This window comes from Pollachius pollachius (assembly GCF_949987615.1).
Source record: "Pollachius pollachius genome assembly, chromosome: 16".
NCBI lineage: Eukaryota > Metazoa > Chordata > Actinopteri > Gadiformes > Gadidae > Pollachius > Pollachius pollachius.
Genome location: NC_136949.1, coordinates 4,603,367 through 4,627,535, shown reverse-complemented (window position 1 = coordinate 4,627,535; position 24,169 = coordinate 4,603,367). Strand labels below are relative to the sequence as shown.

The following is a 24,169-nucleotide window of genomic DNA, read 5'->3' as shown; positions in this document are numbered from 1 at the left end:
CATTACTTTGGATATGTGCAAAGTTAATGGTAAGAGATAATCTTTTGGCACATTGAACCTAAATAGTATTGGGTTCATGTACCTGACACTTTATATCAATAGGACTAACCTTTGTATTCCTCTGATAAGAGATACGGATTTGCCATTCATCCCCTCACAAAGATTCAGCACCCCCCATTGCGTTAACAGTGCTCTTTGAGTCGTACAAATATACTACCTAGTGGTTTTTATGGGAGTCAGCATTGCTTTAATGCTTTAAACGCCTATTTGCTGTGATCATGTATTATTTCTTTGCTTGTTTTGATTTGTTTTGTTTCGCTAATATATATTATTTAACTATGCTGCACTAATGACTAATTGCAATATAAAACGTGTACAAAGTATATCAAAATGAATTTTAATGTTTTTAATTTACATTCAGAAATCCGAATAAACTAAACTTTTTTCAGGCATTAAGCTGAATAACGTGATTTTTATACCCATTTGTTTTCCTGGTGATGACAATGGAATGCATTGTTGGTAGAAAATAAATGCTTTCTTTCGGACACTGGTGTCGCATTCTTTCATAACGAGACTTTTGATCCGGGGAACTTTTACTCTGAAAAAATACACGTCGCATATCCTGGACCGGAAACGAGCGTGTGAGGGATGTTTACTTGTTTCGCTTACCTGCCGGTGTTGCAGTGACTGCGCCTCGTAGTCATCCCTCAGCTCTTCATACTTCGACTTCCCCGGTGTTTAATAATCTCTCCCTAAGTTTTAGTTTTGTAAACAGTTTTTCCAGCGATTGTCATCGATGATCCGAAATAAGGGATCTTAAGACGTGAATGCATCTCCGGAACTATTTTACTACCGCACTTTATTTTTTAAGTTTCAAGGTTTAAACATTGCCACATGCGCTGTGGCAATGCCGATTTCTGCAAAGAAAAATGTCCGAGAAAAAAAGAGGTAAGGCGAATTTAGGTACTTTATTCTCCCTATTTTCTCTTTCAATGCGTGATATTTTCACCAGGTCACTTAACGTGTGTGTGTCTCTCTGTGTGTGTGTCGGTGTGTGTGTCTCTGTCTGTTTGTCTCTCTCTGTCGCTCTCACGGTGTCTCTTTTTGTGTCTGTCTCTCTCTCTGTCTCTCTCGTTCTGTGTCTGTGATGTCCTAATTTCCTCCCCAGACTACAGCTTGACTGGAGGTTTGTGCAGAGGTTTCTCAGCATCCAGAAGGTGCTGTTTCCATCCTGGACCAGCCAGAGCGTGCTTATGTTCGGAACGCTTCTAGTGATCACCTTGACGGGTAACTTCACCCAACAGGGACAGATCAATATAAATCGAACGGTATAGGGATAGATTAGCATTTCAGCTATCTAGTGTTTCTTTAGCATGCAACTGAATGAATTAAAGTGTACTCCTCGTGTTCTGTTTTAATGTATGACTATGTTATGACTATGATACAATATGAAGCACTTTGAGTGTCTCGTGTATGAAAAGTGCTAGATAAATAAAGTTGCCTTGCCATAACTTTACAGTGCCTCATTATAACCCATATAATGCTATATTCAACACGCTCTTAACAAAAACGGGATGATACATGGAATATATAAAAACAGCCGATAAGTGTACATTTTTGTATTTTATTTCTACTGTACGACTTTTGTACAGGATGTCTTCAATTCCTTCCCTTCGTCATTTCGAGCGCAGTCATTTCACAGAAGACTTTATTCCTCATGACCTTTAGCTCAGTCAAGTCTGCACGTCTCCACCTGTTCCACCTCATTTCACAAGTTCACTTGTAAAACATGTCCCTTTGTTTTACAATTTGCTTACTCGTTTGTTCTTTCTTCCTGTTTCAGAGCAGCTGATCATTTACCAGGTGGGTATCCTTCCCAGCCAGTTCTACATGGTGTTGGCCGACAAGGATTACGCAGCCTTCCGCAACCTGATCACCCTTGCTATACTGCTCATCCTGCTCAACTCCACCGTAGGTCATTCCTCAGTTATCTTTCTGTGTTTTGGTTGCTACAACTGACTCCTATCTACCTCCCATTATTGATCAGGAATCAGTTTAATCTCAGCTCATCACACGTCGACTATTCCATGTAAATCCCCCCACCAAACATGTTAAGATGCAATCAGCAGTTGCTAAACAGTCTCAAAACACCCCATATATATATATATTGTAAACCCATATTAATCGTGTTATAACACAAGATCTGCTGCTTTAACATAACTTTACAAAACACAAATACGAACAATGAAGAACTTGGCTCTAACCTGTACCGCGTGCAACCATACATCACCCCGGTATGTTATGGTATGGCCCACAGTTGGTTCGGCCCCTGGTCTTCTGTATATGTCTCGCTCTTGGCTCCGCCTCCGGGGCGGCATTAGCTCAGGAGGGGAGAGCGGGTTGGCTGGTAACCGCAAGGTTGTTCCCCTGAGCAAGGCACCAAACCCTCGCTGCTCCCGACGAGCTGGCTGTCGCCCTGCGCGGTCGACCCCGGCGTCGGCGTGTGGATGCGCGCGTGAACGGGTGAACGTCGGGCTGCAATGTTGCAAGAAGCGCTTCGGATGAAAGCGCTATGTGAATGCAGTCCGTTGACCATTCCCTTTATGCCGCCCCCAGCTGAAGAGCCTGGACCAGTACATCTGCAGCCAGATGTATGTGGGCTGGCGGCAGACCCTCACGGAGAACCTCCATGCCGACTACTTCCGGGGCAGGGTGTACTACACCCTCAACGTCCTCCGGGAGGACATAGACAACCCGTGAGTGACCCCGGGGACCCCTGACCTTTGAACCTGTGTGGGCGGGACCAGAGTCCGCCCGCGGCTCTGGGTATTTCACATCATCATCCGAGCAACGATAGGCCGTCCGTGAATCTATAATCCAAGAAGCGGGGGGGGGGGGGGAGTAGTGGGGGCCGTCAGCAGATGGTCAGCCGAAGGCGTTGTGTTTGAACCCAAGCGACGTCAATAATCAGGGTGAGCTCGGTGTACTGTCGGACCCCACGGGGGGGGGGCGTCACAGAGGAACAGTATCTGTCCCCTGATCGGTCAGGAAAGCATGACTGATGCTTTTTGTTAGCTGGTTTTACATTCGAGTGGTGAGTCAAATTTTCGCTTTTTATACTTGACTTTAGTTAATCCATTTTGATTATACATATGAGCTTTACTGAAAGGCCTAAGCGATCTTTTCAACCTAAACGGTCATACCATACACCAGTGGTATTCACTATTTTTTTCAGGAGAGCCGCACTGACAGGACGACGTCAACAGGAGAGCCATTTTTACCGCAAAGTATCAAAAGCTATAAATCCAGTCATAAATAAGTATGCCTGCTTAATAATATGTCCTCCCTGAAGCAGTGTTTCCCACAGAATTTTGTGAAACTGTGGAGGGAACCCGGTCCTTAGCGGGGTCCGGGGGCATGCTCCCCCGGAAGAAAATTTGGTACCTTTTAACCTGGAATGCATCAATCTGGTGCACTTTGAGAGGAAAATTAAGACTTGTGTGACTGTGTGCTATTTTCTGGAATAATGTGGAGACACTGGGTCACATAACATGGAAGCTATTGAAGAATAAGTTAATAAGAATAAGTCCATCCAAAGAGCACATTCTCTCTTGTTATGAAGGAAAACCGCCAATCTGGCTACCCCGCTGTCAGCGTAGAGCCGAGCAAGTTTAAAAATATTTTCTAGACAAGGCTATATTTCCACCTTTTAATGCCGCTGTTGATTTATTTTTTTATTAATTGTTTGTATTGTTTTTTTAAATATCTGTATTCACTGCATGATCATATCACTGTATATTTTTACCGCCATGCGAGCCGCAAATAGAGGCTTGGCGAGCCGCATGTGGCTTGCGAGCCGCGCAATGAGTAATGCTGCCATACACCATGGAAAGCCAACGTGTCGTTTGCCACGATGTAATAAGGTAGCGTCAGCCAATTGTAGTCCTTCGACCAGTGATTTGTAGTTCTTTCCCTCTTGGTTTTGCCTCTCTAGAGACCAGCGGATCAGCCAAGACACGGAGAGGCTTTGCAAGCAGATGAGCAACATGGCCAGTCGGATCATCGTCTCCCCCTTCACGCTGGCCTACTACACCTACCAGTGCTACCACAGGTGATGCGCGGCACAGCGCTGTTGCCTAGCAACCGTACCGCCATTCCGGTTGTATGTTGGGACTTTCGATCAGAGCTCTTGTATGCAAATGATCCAAATCGTCTTTTCACATATCAAAAAACTGTTAGACATATTGTTAAATGTGAATAAACTCTTACTTCCAAGACTATGATTCTGGTGCAACAGCCGGCTTGGTTTACACTGGAGGATTACTGTGTATAGGTATACGTGACGGAGCCAATGCCTCCATTAACGGACTGTTTGGGATTGTTGACAGTAGGAAGAGGCAGGAAATGAGTGGATCAAAGGCGAGCATTTGCTTATTTAATGTGGCAAAATCTCTGTAGTGGCCTTACATGGTCACGGGACAAAAGTGTATAACCACCCAAAATAAACACAAATCACCCATGATACAACTCAAGCAAAGCAGTAGAGATGTGTAATCTTCGGATTGGAAAAGTAAATCTTGTCCAATATTTGTGTGAACGGAGTGTGAACAGAATGTTTTTCTACGCTCTTCTAGTACTGGCTGGATGGGTCCAGTGAGTATCTTCGGCTACTTTGTGGTGGGGACCATCTCCAACAAAATGCTCATGGGTCCGATTGTCAACACTCTGTTCCAACAGGAGAAACTAGAGGGCGACTTCAGGTACATTTGATCACATTTCGACAATGAATCGCTTTATCGATTAGTCGCTAATTTGTGGCCTGCTTCGTGGATATATGTAAATAGATGTTCTCCTGTAAAAAGAGTTAATAGATGTTTATACTCTGAACGTTTAAATGCTGTGTAAAAACCCCTGTGTGTGATGTCTTAATAGTTTGTCTTGGAAATCGGAGAATAAGGAAGTTAATGTTTGCGTCGGCTTTCTGAGTTTGTTTATCACAGGATCTGTGTCAGCTGTCGGAAAGATTTCCTCACACATGTTGATGAAGATTTAAAATTGGACATCCTGGCAAGGGTTGTACATGACGAGCAGTAACCAGAGTGAAAGAAAATAAACACAATTCATCTCCCCTCTTTAACTCCATAATCTTTCATTGAAGACGTAAAATCCCCTGTTTGTTTTGTGTTTGTGTCTGCAGGTTCAAGCACATGCAGATCAGGGTCAACGCGGAGTCCGCCGCCTTTTACAGGTGAGAGAGAGAGAGAGAGAGAGAGAGAGAGAGAGAGAGAGAGAGAGAGAGAGAGAGAGAGAGAGAGAGAGAGAGAGAGAGAGAGAGAGAGAGAGAGAGAGAGAGAGAGAGAGAGAGAGAGAGAGAGAGAGAGAGAGAGAGAGAGAGAGAGTTTCTCTTCTTCCCCCGCACAATTTCCATATTCGTTTTTCCCTTTGCATGCAGAGCGGGTAAGGTGGAACACATGAGGACCGACCGGAGACTGCAGACTCTGCTGCAGACTCAGAAGAGGCTGATGAACAAAGAGCTCTGGCTGTACAGTAAGCACCGTTACCTTCATGCTACGTGGCACGTCCACTCACACAGGCACACACTGGGTGTTCCCCGCTGCGGTGGCGCTAAGCGCTAACGTGTTCACCAACGTTCCTCCCTTACTCAGTCGGGGTGAACACCTTTGACTACCTTGGCGGCTTCCTCAGCTACATCATCATCGCCATTCCCATCTTCACGGGCATCTACGATGACCTCAGCCCCGGGGAACTGAGTGCCCTCATCAGCAGGGTGGGTCTCTAACAGCCACTCATTCACTGGGTTTTAGTCCTTCCATTCATATAATTGTATAGTAGTTGTGGGGGGCCCCGAGGCAGAGGGCGGCCCATTGGGATAAAAAATAAAAATAAAAAAAGTTTCTTATTTCGTTTGAATTTTCTACCACCCCCTAGTGGTAGGAGCCGTACACTGCCGTCCCCCCCGCCCCCCCATCAGGCCATCAGTACCTCTTGCATACAGGGCCCAGAATTTGGTGCTACGGCCCTGGTAGTACTAGTAGATCACACTCTTATGAGGACGTTAAATCGTCATTATTTTTTAATGACCACTAGGTGGTAGCAAAGACCACTGTTTCCTAAAATATATATAAAATGTCAAAGTTGGCCAGATCTCTCCTTCTTTAATGACTGTGAATTACTCAAACGTGAGCCTCCCTCCAAGTTATGTCACTCTTCTTTGTAACCTTCTTTTTGTCTCTCTTACTGTTGGACCTGGTAGCTGAGTTGTGTTTCTCTTCCCTGTTCAGAATGCGTTTGTGTGCATCTACCTGATAAATGGCTTCTCTCAGCTAATAGACCTGTCCACTACTCTGTCAGACGTGGCTGGGTACACCCACAGGTAATATACTCCCCACCATTGGTCTGTGTGTGTGTGTGTGTGTGTGTGTGTGTGTTGGAATGTTTTTTTGTGTGTGTGAGTTTAGAAAGTGTAACATTTAATGTGTGTGTGTGTCAGGATCGGGGAGCTCAGGGAGGCGATGGCGGACATCTTGCGGAGACAGTGTGACTACGACCCAGCTTCAGGGGACAACTACGACTTTGACAGGTAGGGCAGGATAGCCTTGTCCCAGGATGAAAGCTAATGCCTTATATAAAATGAATGGGGAATTCTAAAATATGTCCTAATTTCTCAGGTATCTCGGGAAAGAGGCTCGCAACCTCAAGGAGATTACCCTGATAAAGTCAAGTTTAAATAAAAAATGATGTTATCTTCTTGTCGCAGGATGTCACATCTCTCTCTCATCCTCCCCCCATCTCTCCCTCTTTCTCCCGCCTCCCTCTCCCCGCTCTCCTTTGCTCTCCGATCCCCCCCCTTTCCCTCTCTATTTTCTCTCTCCCTCCCCCCTTCCCCCCCTCTCTCCCCTCTCCTCCCTCCCCTCCCCTTTCCTCTTCCTCCTCCCTTCCCTCTTTCTCTCCCCCTCTCTCTCCCCTCCCTTCTCCCCCCTCCCCCTGTCCCCTCCTCTCTCCCCCCTCCCAGTGACTTCAACATCCACGCAGGCCCGGCCGACACGGCCTTCGTCCTGGACCGGCTGTCGTACCGCTCCCCCGACTCGGACGAGCTCCTGGTGGAGGAGCTGAGCCTGAAGATCAGCCAGGGACGCCACCTACTGGTGGTGGGGAACACGGGCACCGGCAAGACCTCGCTGCTCCGCGTGCTCAACCGCCTCTGGGAGGCCGACAGCGGTGGGTGGGACGCAGTCGATCGGTCAAAATACCCCTTTTCAACGAGGCATCATCAAACGGTGGTGCTCATCACTTGATATGGGTGCGATACTTTGATGGTCCGGTGCACAGGCATCAGACTTGTCTCACTGGTTTGGTCTACTTGCCTCATTCCAGGTCATCAAAGGGGCAGAGACCTTTGTTTGGGCTCTGATGACGCCTTTGTGAAAAGGGGCTAGCAAAAGGTGGTGCTCATCACTTGATATGGGTGCGATACTTTGATGGTCCGGTGCACAGGCATCAGACTTGTCTCACTGGTTTGGTCTACTTGCCTCACCCCGGGTCATCAAAGGGGCAGAGACCTTTGTTTGGGCTCTGATGACGCCTTTGTGAAAAGGGGCTAGCGTTAGCCTCAGTCTGTGTGCCGCGAGGCTCTAGGCCTCGCGGCCTAAGGACGGATTGTGTGTTTATCTGCGTATCAGCGATGCTGAGCGGTCTCCCAAGTCTCCAAACATCACTCATTTGGGGACATCTGTTGATCTTTGTAATGTGCAGATCATGTACGGTCGAAGAAAATAACATATGGGTGAACCTCCTTCACTGTCTGTTGTTAACCGCAGCGAGCGAGACGGAACGGGCCGTCGGTGTCCCTGAAGTGTAGCTTTTTTAAGTCGATATGTCTTTAATAAGTCTCTAGGACATGTTAAATTATAAAAAGTGTAGTTTTTAAAGTTGATATGTCTTTAATATGTCTCTAGGACATATTCAACTTTAGAAGTTGAATATGTCCTCAGTGATGAATTACCGATTTGATCCATGTTATTTGAGTTTTATTTGTGTTCTTTAGGTTTTGTTCAGATGACCACGTGCTTCGGGCCCCGAGGGATTCTGTTCCTGCCCCAGAAGCCGTACCTCACAGATGGGACGCTGCGCGAGCAGGTAGACCTCCACACATTGTTCTGTTCCATGACGAGGTCAATAGTGAATGGTTTATATATGCAATGGATAGGTGCATTGTTATTCCCATGCCTTAGGGGGCGCTCTACAGCATGGGAATAACAACGCAACTATCCATTTCATACATAACATTTCCTCCCAACTTAATAAGGTTGTTAATACTCCTAATGGCGTTTTAAATCCTCTTTATTTACAATCTGGTCACAGGTGATCTACCCCTTGAAGGATATTTACCCTGCATCAGGTAGGATCTCAAAGGCTTTAAAATGATCTTGAAAAGAAATCTGGCATATGTGACGAATTAGAAATATTGCAGAATTGGTGTTTAAGCAGTGTTTTGTTTTGATTCATTCAGGGTCGGTGGACGATGAAAGAATAATCCAGTTTCTGGAACTGGCGGGGGTGGTAAGGGAACAGAGCAGAACACGTTGTGTCCTATTGGAGTTTATTAGGCCTGAGGTTTAGTCCATCCTGAGCTGAACTCCCTCTCTGTCTCCTGGTTAACAGTCCAGCCTACTGAAGAGGACCGGAGGTCTGGACGAGAAGGTGGACTGGAACTGGTAAGCGCAAAGAAAAATAGATGAATCGTGCTTTTACCTTGATATTACTATTTGTTATAAGTGATTAAGAGTGAATTCAGACGATCAGAGCATTAAGGAGGGCATGCAACCCTGTACCCCTTAGCGGGGAGGAGTGCCCCCTAGCTGCTACACCAACTAAATCATCCCAGGGTGAATCCTCCCTTCCCTGCGTGTGTGTGTGTGTGTGTGTGTGTGTGTGTGTGTGTGTGCGCGCGCGCGCTCCTCTAATTGCTCTCTTTGTTGCAGGTATGACGTCCTGTCGCCGGGCGAGATGCAGCGCCTCTGCTTCGCTCGCCTCTTCTACCTGCAGCCCAAATACGCAGGTTGGCTCCTTCAAAATAAAAGTCTTTACCGTATATTAGTCAGGGCAACATTTACCCGACAGCGAGTTTGATATGACTCATACAATGACCTCAGGTCATTTAATGTTGGGCTTGACCAACATTAAATGACTGACATTAATTGTCAGTAAATGTTACCGTGACTAGCGCACCATCAAGCCCAAATACAAAGGTTGGCTCCTTCAAAACAAAAGTCTTGACTGTTTATTAGTCAGGGCAACATTTACCCGACAGCGAGTTTGATACGACCCGAGGTCATTGTACGGGTCCTATCGAACGCGCTGTCGGTAGATGTCGGCGTGACTTGCCGCGCGGTCAAGCCTTTTCCGCGGCAGCGGTTGAGTGTCTTCTTTCGAAATGGACCGAGCTGATTGTGTGTCTGTGGTAGTGTTGGACGAGGCCACCAGTGCGCTCACAGAGGAGGCCGAGGGACAGCTGTACCGGCTCTGCAAACAGCTTGGCATGACCCTGATCAGCCTCGGCCACCGCAGCAGCCTGGAGAAGGTAGGTCCATCACGTTCACATCCTGTATCTACATGTTATACTGTTGATGTAACATCTGTATTCATCTACATATTATACTGATGATGTAACATCTGTCATATCTACATGTTATACTGATGATGTAACATCTATATTATCTACATGTTATACTGTTGATGTAACATCTGTATTATCTACATGTTATACTGATGATGTAACATATGTAACACCTACATGTATGTACATGTTATACTGTTGATGTAACATCTGTATTATCTACATTATCTACATGTTATACTGTAGATGTAACATCTGTATTTATCGACATGTTATACTGTATGGATAGTACATTGTCTATCTGTATTTATCTACATGTATTCACATCCTGCATATATACATGTTATAATTTATAGACATAACATGTTGATTCTGTGTTTATCTACATGTACATACATGTTATAGTGTAGATATAACATGGTGTCTCTATTTATTAACATGTATTCACAAACCTGTGTATGCATGTTATACTGTATAGATATAACATGATGTCTCTGTATTTATCTACATGTAGATAAATACAGAGCGACCATGTTACATATTAACAGTATCACATGAATACTGTTTAGATGTAACATGGTCGCTCTCTATTTATCTACATGTATATACATGTTATACTGTTTAGATATACACAGAGGCTTTGATTTATCAACATGTATTCATACTATATTTTCTATTCCTAACAATGTATATTGCTAAGAGTGCCATGTTGCTTTTGCACTCTTAGCTATTCATGTTGCTATTCACACTATTCATGTTATACCTACCTATAATGCTAAGAGTGCCATGTTGCTAAATTATAGAGGTAGCCTGCTTTCCTGGTGTAATCAGAAATTAGAGGCCACACAAGTGTATGTTCGGTATTTTACTTTGGAAAGCCACTCAAGGTAAAATTGCTGTACAGAAGAAACGCTTGTATATCGTATTTTTAAAGAACTGTGGTGGGCAATCCACGTCAAATCACAAGAGCTCACTAGAGACACGTTCCTCATTACAAGTACGATGTCACAAGTTGTGCCTGCGATCCGTTCCAAGATAATACCAGAATCTATCACGCGCGTTATGCACCTCCGTTGTTAAACCCTACATCGTCGTTGTTGTTGTTGTGGTTGGCAGTACCACGACGTCTCGTTGAGGCTGTGTGGAGGAGGCCGCTGGGAGCTGACCACACTGATGGAGGACGGGGCTGACGACGGCCATGTTATAGAGGACACCAGCCTGTGAGCCTCTGTCTGTGAACACCTGAACAGCCCCAAAACCAGGTGTGTAACGGATGAACAACAAATGCTGAAGGATGAGGCAAGGCACCCATCTGCAGGGGGTTCTTTTGTTGCCGACTTGGAACACTGATGGAATCGGGAGGCGTTGACTCTATTTTGCTGAAAGCAGTGTGATAAAGTTTACAGTTGGTTATTTGGTCGTTACGCAGAAATGTTTAGGGGAGTTTTACAAAGCAATGTTTGGCTGGCTAAGCTTTCTTGTAAAATATGATTTATTGTAAATATAAATGGAAATTTAGACTGGATGGGTCTACATTTTGTTGTGTGCCTGTTATTAGACCAAAATGTACTTGTTATATGATCTCATGTCTACAATCATTGCACTGATCAATAGATTTTCAGTTTTTTTAAATAAAAAAAGCTAAATTGTTCCCTTCTGACTTTTGACTCCTATGAACGGTATACAGTATTTCAAAACTCGTATCAGTTTCATCTAAGTGGGTTAATCAACAATATAATGGTAAGAATATGACCTCAAAATCGTACGTGGAAAAGCATGCAACACATTATCTTGCCTTTCCGTGAACTTTGGTCTCAAAATGGAAACAAGTGGCTCCTCGTGGATTCCCTGCTTCCTCGTATGAACCTTGAGGTTTTAGATGTAACCAACCTCCTCTTCCTCACCCTTCCTCTCTCACCAACAGTCCGATGAGGACCAAATTTGAGCTGGCCTGATATGAGTAAGGGGTCACGGGAGATTGCTGCGAGCTAAAATTATTTAACGGTGCATTTTCTTATAAACCCCCCAAAAAAACCTATTCCTAACCAACAGCAAACTAATCCGAACCCAACTTCGTGCGTTGCCGGGGGGGGGAGGGGGTTAACACGATGTGTTGTGGACACCAGTCGTTGGGGGCGCAAGAATTCTGGGTTGCAATTATTAACCCAAAAATGAGGTCACGGGTCCGAAACGCTGGATAACCCCTATGCTGTGATAACCATCTCGGACCGCAGAAGTGGGCCCTGGGGCCTGCTCCCCTAGCCCGGGGCCATTGTCGTGTGTGTGTGTGTGTGTGTGTGTGTGTGTGTGTGTGTGTGTGTGTGTTAGGGAGAGTTTGTCTCTGTCTGAGTCTGAGAAATTGGCTCGCATACACACAAACCCCAACTGTCTGGCCAATCTGTGCACTCTGGGGGCAATATGTCACGTTTCTAATAGATGGAGCATGTGGCAGGGACTGAGAGGGATTGAGATGCACAAGGGCAGGTGTGTGTGTGTGTGTGCGTGTGTGTGTGTGTGTGTGCGTGCGTGCGTGTGAAAAGTGACACAGCTGGTTCTTTTTTTTTTTTGGTAATCCTAATCTACACACACCCCCAGGCGATTTCCCATATATACTGTACACACACAGACACACACTCTCACAGAGACACACACACAAGTAGAGACAGAAACACACACACACACAGACACACACGCACACACACACACACACACACCCGCACACACAGAGAGACAGAGACAAGACACACACAGAGAGAGACAGACACACACACACACAGAGACACCCGCACACACACAGACAAGACACACACACACACACACACACACACAGAGACAAGACACACACACACATAAACAGGATGACCAAGACTCCTCCTCTCTGACCACCGTTTGTGTGATGCAGATAAAATGGTTCCCATGGCCGTTCCCATGCCGGCCTGTGATGTCCGCAGGGCAATGTAGGGACCACCTGTCTCTGAAACAGACTAATGAACCATCCGTTAAATGAACCAGAGACATAGATTGACAGGCTTCAAAGCATAAACAACTAGTTGGCAGGACAACATGTGCTGATGGTAGAAAAACTGTAACTGTTGGAAGTTGTGGTTCTTCTGTAGGAAAAAAAGATGTGTTGATCGTTTTAGCTCCAAGTGTCGCTAAGGTTCCTGAAATGATGTACAAAACTTCTGCTTGATAACACAAAGTATCTTTCAAGAAAAACAATTATCTAATAAGTTTCCGACCGGCACACACGCATTTGGTGACTCAAAAACACAAATGTATTGCATTTTAAATGAACTGACCAAAAACAAACGACTCATTAGAACCATCATGATACCCAGATTAATCAATACCCTTTGACATTGAAGTTCTGTGTGAAACAAGGGGGCAGGGGGTTCAGTCATAAAGGCCAGGGGCGGCTGCATGCCCCTGGGACCCATATAATTTACCTAGCGTATTAAGCCACTCTCCAATGTGTGCAGATGTTGCTCGGCGAATTATAGCCACGTTAAGCACATTAAACCCAATTAGGTTTTAGAGAGGGATAAGCTATGTGTGCGGTGGTCGTAGCGACCTGCGCTATCTGGGCCACCAGATAAATCCGCTAATAGCATTAACGAACGAATAAACGCTGTGCTGCATCCGAGTTTCTTTGTGAACCGTGTCTGTTTAGACTATAGAGTCGTCCTCGTCGTCACTTGTGGATTTAAGGTTGAGCGTCATGTCGCGCTTCACTTTCAGAGCCGAGCGAGAGCCTGAGGGAATCAAGGTGTTTTTCTCTTCCTGCACAGAAGGATAAAAGCGCATTCATTATTCCATAATTGCATGCTAATTCATGGTAATAGTTATGTATCTGTATTTAGAGTTTGTGAGTTTGTGTCTTTGATTAAGTATGATGAGATTCATCTACTTAGCTTGTTTAGTTTATAGTTGTATTTATAATTGTAAATTGCCAGTTTATATATTTTTATAAAGCCTATTATTAATATTATCTGTTTATCAATTTGTAACTAAAACAATTCCCCTAGGATACATAAAGAAGGATCTGATAAACCCACGTTTATCATTAAATACAGGTTATATTTGCCCCCATCAAACCAAAGTCAATAATAATGCCATTTATTCATAATTGAAAAGGCTAACCCACCATAACAACATAATCCGTTTTGCTGAAGTAGGGTATTTAGGTCATATCTGTGTCTGTAATTCACAAGCTCATGCTGCTCCGATGTTTAATTAAGGTGAATTAATTACAGTTATTTACCACTTGTATGTTAATTACAACAGCTTTGCTCCATTTCAATAAATCTAATTTATTGGGATTGTGATGGGAATCCATCTATTGGGTCAATCTCATCCTGCCCTTGTCCTCAAAAAATCTCTTTCACTAGCGAAAGCTTGTTGATCTATCATGGTTTCCTGTAGTGATATCAGAAAGTATCTAAGCACCAGTCATGGATTCAATGTTAATCAGCAATTAATACTCTTATAATATAAGTTATGTTATTATCACTCATGTGGCAAATCTAGAATAGAGACTTTTAGAAATTTTCTTGACCATGCCATTTCAACTAAATAGAGCTTTTGATTTGCCTCTTAATGTGTGCAGGTGCGGATGTTCAGTTGTAAAATTAATGACAAATCCCTTAATGTTGATCGGGTCAGCCCTGCAATCAGTATCCAAAAAGACACATCTGATACCCTATATGATACACCAAGTATGGCTTTCCACTGCAGGGAATTACACCCAGCGTGTGTGGTGTGTATTTTATGAGTTGTCTCTCCCTCTCTATAGCGGAAGAGAGGGCCATAAAGATTGACAGAGCTATTGTCTCTCTGGGCGTTCACGTTTCATTTAGGCAAATGTCTTGTGTGGCAGCCATATCACACCTGCATTCTGCAATATCACACACAATGGCTGCTGCTGTGAGGTCAGTAGATGGTGTTAAAACCATCGGGGAGAGGGGAGCATGAGAAGTACAATGTGTGTGTGTCGAGCAAACAGAAGTTGATGGATTTTAGTTGACCGTTTTGGAAATCCCGGTTAGAAGGATAGCCTTCTGATTTGGGGGAATACTTTGGATGTTCCCTTTTTTGTTCTGAGAATAGATATATGCAGGGGCGTAGGACTGAGTTTAACATTGGGGGGGGGACACATATCGGAAACCTGACAGATCCGGTATAATTTTAAGGTGGGACAAATGCGCCTGTCTCCGATATTGGAGGGGACACGTCCCCTCCGTCCCCCCCGGTTCCTACGCCCTTGGATATATGCAATGCCCCTATGCATTTGTGTTGTTTGTATCTGTCTTTGCGTGCTAGATTAAGTGAATGTACAATTGATGTCCCTTTTTGAAATGATGACCAATCATCTCATCAAATCGTTGGACATATATATATTTATATTCATATTTATCTCAGGCTATATAAGAATAACTGATATTGGTTCGGTTGTATACCAACAAAGCCTTTTTAGCTATTTTGAACTTAAAAAACAAATGACAAGATCAATAATTAGAACAATTTAGAAGATTTTATTTGAGCTACAATTGCACTAATACAGAGACAAACAAGTCATTTTTCATCACACATAGGCCTATAACCATGTCAACTGTATTAACGCTAATTTTCAGAATTTACAATATACAGTATATACAAAATGAGGGTTGGGGGTATGGCAGTGTGAGTCCTCGGCGAGGACATCATCATGGTGCTACTGCTGACATGTGAAGATCAACATAGTTCAACATAACCCAAGCAGGCCTATGTTAGCTTCAACACACTTGAGCTCAACATAACGGAAATCCTCCAACTAACTCGGGACACATGAACAGGATTTAAAGTCCAATAGCTAACCGACATCTTGGGAAAAACATCCCTGCATCTGTCGATTTGTGTAGCTGTAGAAGGAGCGTGAGAAGGAGGAGAAGGAGAATGTCTTTGCCCGTCACAAGGCCCGTCCACCCCGCGGTAACGGCGTGTTTCAGTGCGTCAACTGCTCTGCCGTGTGTTTGTCCTCCGCCTCGGGACTCTCCTCCCTCGTCTGCCCGCTCGGCCTCTCGGTCTCGGTGGGACTCGACGCGAAAGGCGCGGGGGACCTCCGGATCTTGGCGCTGTGCTCCTGGGCCTTGGCTCTCAGGGCCGCGATGCTGTTCTCCCGGAGCTCCTCCTTAGAGATGGAGACGATGGGAGGCGGTGCAACGCGGTCCTTCCTCGGCCTCTCCTGTTCCTCGGACTCCACGCCTCGCTCCCCCGGCGCCGGATCCTGCAGAGGCGTCTGCGTGCTCTTGGGTTTCTCCGGGGAGGTGTGGCACGGCGTCTCCATCGACTTCTTGTGCATGCCTGGAGAGAGGAAACGGTGGCGACCGTTAGATTATATCAATAGAGACAAAAAAGTTAATGAAATAATACATGTTTTTTTTTTGTCTGAGATTTATGATCTAAAAAAGTCACAATATCTTTGGATGTTGGAAGTTGATAATGGCTTCCCCTGTCGATATTGATATGTATTTATTAGTTTATTTATTAGACTGCAGTTTGACATTAAAGCAGAGTGGCTTGCACAAAGTTCAAAGCGAGTAAAGACGTTATTGAGGGGGAACAAGAATCTAACATTCAATTAGAGTAAGTACATTGATTTAAGGGGATCAATTGCGAGTGTCAAAAGAGAAAATCAGAGTTAATCTGTCCTGATAAAGTGGGATTATCCCCAGATCGACCGTCTCCTTTTATTGGCGTTGTTAACATGAGCAGCGATTGGCTCCTAAACCCTCCTCAGATGTGACATTGATTTACTCACGCACCTTTACTCCATACAAAGGAAAGGTGTGGATTACATCGGATAATAGGAAATCTATGAACAAGATTTAATTTAGTCAGCATTTTCTTTTTTTTTGTTGATGACAATGACTGAAAAAAGCCACAGTATTCCTGTTTTTCCCATTTTAAATATATTATATTACAATAGTTATAGATGTAGCCTATTTTAAATCTTTTTCACCTATACTTCAACAATACTTCTGGTAGGTAGTCTAGTTTTCAATGACTTCTGAGAAGTTATAATGTAGAAAACGTGCCAGCAGTAAACGTAGCGACATTTTGTGATTGCTGGATTGTTGGAAGGTTACAATATTATTTAATAGGCTTCATATTCAGTTTTTCTCTTTTAAACCCCATTTTCCCCAAGGTCGTTATATGTCCCAACATCTTTTCCACATAGTGAAATTTGAATAACATGCCCAAATGAGTAGACGGTTACGAAACAAACAAAATGTAAATACTGGCTTTTGTATTTCTTTGGTTAGATCCGATTTTTTTTTATCTGAAGCCTGTAGTGCCTTACCGAGCAGCCAGGGGGCGCAGGAGTCCACGACGCCTTCCTTGGCGGACTTGAGGATGGACTCGGGCAGCGGGATGGAGTGGCGGACCATGGCACCGTACAGGCCGTACTCGGCCATGACGCTGCTGCGGCCCCAGCACTTCTCCCGCTTCCTCCACTTGGCGCGTCGGTTCTGGAACCACACCTGGAGTGACCACATGATTGGCTGATTAGGACTCGGTGGAGCGTGGTAACACGACCAGGGTTAGGGGTTCGAATTCGACCAGAGGCGACGCCAACAGTGTTAACCGTAAGTTATTGTAAGACAGGGATTTTGGAGAAGGGGTAGGATGGTGTGCTGGCAGAAGGGTCTGGGTTCGATTCCACGTGTCCGCAACAGTGGACCTGGAGTCATCTATCCAAGATATCTTCCCCCTACCGGCTCATTCAGGACTCGTATCTGAATTCACTGTACCTTGCATTGGTCCTAAATGTGTCGGATACGTTTGGCATGCAGTGGTCAATTGAAGCTAAAGATAATCATCAAAATGAGGCAACATTGAGATAGACACAACGATAAAGGATGAGATCATCAAAGCAACACTAAAATACGCAAAACCAAGATTTTTTTCTTTTTGTTGGATGTGAAAATATAACCAAGAGCCATGATATTTCCATTAGCCTATTTCTATTCTTGTGTGTGTGTGTGTGTGTGTGTGTGTGTGTGTGTGTGCGTGTGTGTGTGTGTGTGTGTGTGTGTGTGTGTGTGTGTGCGTGTCCCTCCCTCTTCGCTCCTCAAGTGCCAAAATTGATTTCCAACGTGCCGGGCTGGAGCTCATGAATATTAATGAGGAAGACCAGGAAAAATGAATGCACTAAAACGGTGATGTGTGTGTGTGTGTGTGTGTGTGTGTGTGTGTGTGTGTGTGGCTCAGGGAATTAAAAACCACCAACGCCAAGCCTTGAAAGCTGTTAGGTGAGATCGAACGATGATAGCCTCACTCCCATAAAAGATCCTGCTCAGATGAGCAATCATGATTTGAACAGTAACTGTGTGTGTGCGTTTGGCGCATGTGTGTGTCTGTATGTGTGTGTGTGTGTGTATAGTTATCTATGTGTGTGTATCTGTCTGTGTGTGTGTATGTATGTGCGTGGGTGGGTATCTGTGCGTTTTTGTGTTGTGTTCGTGTGTCGATGTGTGTGTACGTGTATCTGTGTGTGTATGTGCACATCTGCCTGTGTGTGTGTGTATTTATCTGCGTGTGTGGGTATCTGTGCATGTGTGTGTGCATGTGTATCTGGGTGTGTGTCTGTGTGTGTGTCTGCGTATCTGTGTGAGTGTTTTATATCTGTGTGTTTGTGCGTGTATGTGATTTATGAGTGTCTGGGTGTGTGTATGTTTACGTGTGCGTGTGTCTGTATGTGTGTGTGTGTGTGTGTCTGAGTGGGTGTTTGTATCTGTCTTTGTGTTTTTGTGTGTGTGTGTGTGTGTGTGTGTGTGCATTTGCCTGTGTGTGTATACGTGTGTGTGTGTTTGTATCTCTCTGTGTGCACGTACGTTTGCCTGTGTGTGTGTGTGTGCGTATGCCTGTGTGTGTTTGCCTGTGTGTGTGCATGTTTGCCTGTGTGTGCGTTTGCCTGTGCCTTTGTCTGTGTGCGTGTTTGCCGGTGTGTGTGCATGTTTGCCTGTGTGTGCGTTTGCCTGTGCCTTTGTCTTTGTGCGTGTTTGCCTGTGTGTGCGTTTGCCTGTGCCTGTGTGTGTGAGGAGCCAGTGATCTAGAAGACGAGCCCTGGGGTGAGTCGGGGCTGATTGAAAAATAAGGTAATTTCCAGCCGCGATCGATGGGCGACAGGCGTTCAAATATCATGGGAAATTAGAGGGCTGAGAGCAGGCCGGCCAGGGCCTGCTGACCTGTGCTAATTAATTTCTATGTAGTTATCGTTTCATTTCAAGTCTGTTGTCGGCCCCCGGGGGCCACAAAGTGGTAATTTCCCCTGAATTAACTAATTATCGGCGGCGCGGTCGAAGCGGTGGTTAATGTGGGAGCAGAAGGAGTAGTGAAGAGGAGGGTTATGATGGACCGTGATGAAGGGGAGGGTGGTGGTTATAGAGGTGTTGGTCATGCTAATGATGATGAGGATATTGGCGGTGATAATGGTGGTGGGGATGAGAGTGGAAGTGGTGATGATGTAATAAAGGCAGTGCTGGCGATGGAAGTGGCAGTGTGCTGATGACGCTAATGGTGATGATGTTACTGGTGGCGATAAAGATGCTGGTGGTGTTGAGGCTGTTGGAAGTGGTGGTGATGATGATATTGGTGGCGAAGACGCAGGTGGTTGTCGTGGTGATGTTAGTGATGAAGACACTGGTGGTGGGGGTGACAATATTAATGGACGTGGTGTTGGTGATTAAAATAGTGACGGCGATGGTGATAATGAAAGGGGTGGTGGTGGTGAGAAAGAGAGTGATAGTGGGGGTGATGGTCATGACGATGATGATGGTGTCGGTGATGATGGTGTCGGTGATGACTATGATGATGAAGGTAGTTGTGGTGATAACAATAGATGATAATGATTGTAGTGGTGAAAGACGGTTTTGAAGTGGGGGGGGTGTGCAGTGGAAGCTGTAATTGACAGCTGATTAGACACCTGTCCGTCTGAAGCGGATTCTAGAAGGTTTTCCTCTCTTTGTGTGTCTCTCCACTTCGGGGGGGAATCAGCCCGGAGAGGAGACCCCCCCCCCCCCCCCTATGGTCTAACTCATCTCCTCACCGCCCCTTCACGTTCCACACCACAGCTACATTATAATTGATATTCACTTCGGTTATGGACGGGGATTAATGGGCTAAATATTACTGAATGACCCTAATTGATAGATCACTTTGCACTGTTCATGCTGTTATCGGAAACTGGTTTAATGAATGCGTTGTGCCACTTGTTGTTAATAGGTTAATATTTGAGTAGAAACTCTAACTTATAAATCTTAAATACATTTTCGCAGGTCACAATTCTCTTTCCTTGGGTGCAATCAGAAAGTATTCATGGTTCCTTCTGAGATTTAATTGGACCCAGTTAAAACATATGCATTAATTTGTTTGTTTGTTTAATTTCATGTGGTGGAACTGTATCGAAATTTGACCAGTAAAATTGATAATGCTTATTTTTACTTAATTTAGTCTAAGAGAATGATCAAATACAAAATGTGGCTGTAGACATATACAACTGAATGAGCTGCCTTCTCAGATCAAAAAAAGGTTAGAAGATAAATGATAATTAAATAATAAATCAATATGAATTATGTAATGTATTTTTTCACACCCCGAATGGACACACACACACACACACACACACACACACACACACACACACACACACACACACACACACGCACACACACCTGTATTCTGTCTTCTGGCAGGTCGGTTTTCATGGAGAGCATCTCTCTGGCGTACACGTCAGGGTAGTGGGCTTCGTTGAAAGCCTTCTCCAGTTCCTCCAGCTGGAACGACGTGAAGATGGTTCTGCGAAGGATTGGGAAGGTAATCGTTATTTTATTTGGATTAAAAATATAAAGGATAAATCTGTTACATTTTCCGTTTGATGTTTGGGCCTAATACGATTCATGAAGAACGCCATTCGTCGTTAATGCTGGTCAGTAAAAGGAAGTAAAATCATGACAACGGACTACAAATGGGCTATAGGCCTTTACGAATTTCAGGAGATCAAGATTATTAAAATCTTACATTTAAAATCATTGTAGAATTATGTACCTCCTTATATTGTCTTTGTGTATCAGGAGTGTAAGGCATCTCATTATAATAACTATAAGATGAAAGACTAATAATAAAAGGCTTTTAAAAATAATAATATTAATAATGACCATAATAAAAATAGTATTATATATAATGATATCAGAAGATGCAGTGAATCTATTTTAAATTATGTGTTTTAACGAAAAGTCAATGGTTTCATTACAAATTAAAAATGAACCTAAATGTACTATTATAATTATTTGTATTTTAAATATCACTACTATTATTACTGTTATTATTATGACTCATATTATCATCATCGGGTTATAAGTTAGTAGTAGATCTATTACGGTTGTACCTGTGACGTCTCTTTTTCCTCTTCTTGTTCTGGCTCAACGACAATTTGGAAAACGAATTATCCCCTGGAGACAGACTCACATCATCCGAATCTGCAGAGAAACACAACACAGATCAACACAAACCCCTTAAACACCGATAGAAAACAGTGGCACACGGTAACGAACAAATAGGCCGAGAATAATAACCAAGGCCGGGCGAGGGGTCATTAGTGAAGATCTACAGGCGAAGCCCCTTCTATGAAACCCCGAAGGGGAACGTGTCTCTCATGAGGACTTTAACACCCAACACCCCCAGCCTGTGAAACATCTGCATACCGGAGCTGGAGTGGTTGGTCTCCATCTGCCCCGGGACCCCCCTGCTGAGCGGCTGCAGGTGCACGTTCTGCGCCTCGGACAGAACCTCGAGAAACGCGGGCTGGCTGTAAAACGGGTGTATTCCTCCGTGGCCCATGATGCCCATTCCGACCCCGGACCCCCCGTGGCCCAGAGCCGTTCTGCCCGCCAGCAGGTGCGCCCTGGGCGGCAGTGACTCCAGCGGACGCCTGGTTACCGCGGGCGGGTCTTTATTCAGCCCGAGGATCTCTTGGATCCCGAACCCGGTGCACCTGTGGGTGGGGGTGGGGGTGGTTGTGGTGGTGGCCCCCATCTTGGCGGCTGGTGGATGTGCCATCCCAAGATTTAACGGGGACCCCGTTTTCTTCATGTTAGAGTCCGAAAACATCCCGTCGGCACCTGTCATAGCAGTAAGTCCTGGGTATAGAGTCCCCCTGTGCTCAGACCACGGTGTGTTCCAGTCTGGCTCCCAGGAACCTTTTATCCAATGGTTTTACAGCGAATGGAGGGGGCGGTCGTCTGCCGTCGACCAATCACATGGAGGATGAGGCTGAGTTGAGTTTCACGTTCAACAGTAGACTAAGGAAAGTGAGGGTTAGTTCCCTGGAATGAGACATAGTGCAACCTTAGTTTAACTAGACAACCTGTATATTTAATAATAAAGAAAGTAATCGGTTGTTCACGCTATTTATTAGGCCTATTGCTCATTGCCCTCACAGATTGCGGTTGATTATTGTAATCCTGGTTTGATCCAATTTCTGCATTTCTCCAAAATAATGTGAATTATTTTTTCTTTGTGTTTTCTTCTTTCTTATTTTATCCCTTCTTAAAATAGTCTTTAGGTCTCATCATTTGACCATGGGTATTTAAATTAAAACGATTCTGATTGACAAACCGTCCCTCCAAATGTAGCCTAACGTTAGGCCTATATATGACGACCAGCATGTTGTTCTCAGAAATGGTCCATCAAAAGAAGGGTTGGTTAAATAGAGTTTATTTGTCTCAAAGCTTTTTAATAAATAACTGCAATGTTAAGACTTCGAAGGGCTATTAGAAAATGCCGACATAGAAAAATACGTGTTGTTTTTTACAAACATAAAAGCCTATTATGCGAGTCTTACACAATAATTGGGTTACTTATTAAGCTTCTAACCGTAGCCTTGTAGCCTATAGGCGTCTAGGCCGCTATATGAGGTTAATTTGTTGAGTAAAAAAAATAACGGACAGACCCTAATATCATCCATTATGGCCCGAATAACGTGTGCTTGATTTGCATATTCAAATTATTTGCTCACACAGTGTTTTGTCTTTGCAGTCTGCGCATCTGTTGATAGGCTTTTGTGTGTGTGTGTGTGTGTGTGTGTGTGTGTGTGTGTGTGTGTATGTGTGTGTGTGTGTGCGCGTGTGTGCGTGTGTGTGTGTGTGTGCGCGCGCGTGTACGTGTTTGTATCTGTGTTTGTGGCTGTGTGCACGCTTACGTGTGTGGGCGAGTGTGTGTGTCTGAGTTTTATTCGACCAGATCATGCGGAGGAGTAACCTGCAGTATACTAATGTCTGATATTGAGGACACAACGCCGTGGCGAACAATAATAAAAACAGAAACTGGTCCCGTCAACTTGTCTATTAAAACTGTATACCTGCTGCAGCGACTCAAATAGCATCAAGGCCTAATTTATGTCAATTTAAAGAGATTTATTTACTAGATAGAGCCTGTTTTGGAAGTGATTTGGAAAGGAAGCTCGGTAAAAGAGCCCAAGAGGTTAGGAGCCCCTGTGTTTCAAGGGGCCTCGTTTAGCTGAATAAACGTTTTTGTTTAGTTTTGACCCGAAACGGTCCGCATGATTTTAGATTATATTACATATTCGATTAGAAATAATTCGCCCCACATTTTCGAACATCTGGAGGGAAAATTAGTTGCAGCGACGGGCCCCTCGCATCAATGGGAAGATGCCTTCAATGGAAGCGGAGATGACACGATAGCGCGTGCACGGGGCGCTCATCCGCGCGACATGTGGCGGCGCTGATGAATAAGTAAACGTGAGTGATCCTCTGGGGAGCGCGCGGACCGACGGTCGTGCGTCAGGTTGTCACGTTCTGCGAGTGGACACCGCCGCCCAATTACCGCGACGCAGTCTTTGTGGGTGTGTGCGTGCGTGCGTGCGTGCGTGCGCGCGTGTGTGTGTGTGTGTCAGGACCCTGGCCATAAGGGTATTTTGTGTCTAGAGGGTCACTTGTGGACCGTAATGGTTGCGGAGGTAAAAAAAAAAAAAAGCACTTAAAAAATGTACAAGAAATGTTCATAGTTTTTTATTTTATTATAGTGCTTTGCAATATTCTTCAAATAGGATCAGTATAAATGTAAGCAGTTTTGGATTTATCTCGCACAGGAAACCTTACATTAATGTAGGTCTATAGCCTTCCTTTAACTTTTTCTAAGTAGCCTCAATATGTTATAGCATCGTTGTAATTATTTATAGTTCTCAAAGTCGTACCAATGTGGTTTTTTTATATTTCGTTATAAGAAAATCACTCCAAGTTGCTTTTTGTGCACGGATTCAAAAGGCTGATCAGAGGAATAAAAACGCCTCGACAGTACGTGTTGGAAACAACAACTTCTTTGTGTGTCCCTCACTGTTTTTATTGAGGGATACACATTTGGTCATAGCATTTAGCATTTTGAGCAAAACATTTTTTTAGTGACGTATCGCAATGTTCCCCTTTTTGTGGATCGTTGGTTTAAGGTGACGTCAAAACGGCCATTAAACCGGCT

At 44.4% G+C, this 24,169-nt stretch overlaps 2 protein-coding genes across 2 annotated transcripts; one reads left to right on the top strand and one right to left on the bottom strand.

Moving 5' to 3' along the window:
* The first annotated feature begins 670 nt into the window (after positions 1–670).
* abcd4 (ATP-binding cassette, sub-family D (ALD), member 4) lies at positions 671–11,229 on the top strand. Its single transcript, XM_079754196.1, has 19 exons — positions 671–948; positions 1,169–1,287; positions 1,844–1,971; positions 2,617–2,756; positions 3,995–4,111; positions 4,635–4,760; positions 5,198–5,248; positions 5,453–5,547; positions 5,667–5,788; positions 6,303–6,394; positions 6,512–6,601; positions 7,034–7,239; positions 8,066–8,157; positions 8,383–8,419; positions 8,531–8,580; positions 8,683–8,735; positions 9,003–9,079; positions 9,486–9,601; positions 10,754–11,229. The coding sequence occupies exons 1-19, from the start codon at positions 908–910 to the stop codon at positions 10,859–10,861; spliced, it is 1,860 nt and encodes a 619-aa protein (XP_079610322.1). The 5' UTR covers positions 671–907; the 3' UTR covers positions 10,862–11,229.
* Positions 11,230–15,620: 4,391 nt separating this feature from the next.
* On the bottom strand, positions 15,621–21,805 carry LOC307088199 (visual system homeobox 2-like; the record flags this gene model as incomplete). The annotated part of the gene is made up of 5 exons (XM_079754018.1): positions 15,621–15,979; positions 16,980–17,160; positions 20,353–20,476; positions 21,066–21,156; positions 21,382–21,805. 5 exons carry the CDS (start codon positions 21,803–21,805, stop codon positions 15,621–15,623), a joined length of 1,179 nt encoding a protein of 392 aa, XP_079610144.1.
* Between the last annotated feature and the right edge of the window lie 2,364 nt (positions 21,806–24,169).

Excerpts from the sequence above, each read along its gene's own strand:
- abcd4 (XM_079754196.1), top strand. The coding sequence starts at position 908 with ATGCCGATTTCTGCAAAGAAAAATGTCCGAGAAAAAAAGAG. Across the intron at positions 5,789-6,302 it reads TGAGTGCCCTCATCAGCAGG|AATGCGTTTGTGTGCATCTA; the intron begins GTGGGTCTCTAA and ends TTCCCTGTTCAG. Across the intron at positions 8,736-9,002 it reads GAGAAGGTGGACTGGAACTG|GTATGACGTCCTGTCGCCGG; the intron begins GTAAGCGCAAAG and ends TCTTTGTTGCAG.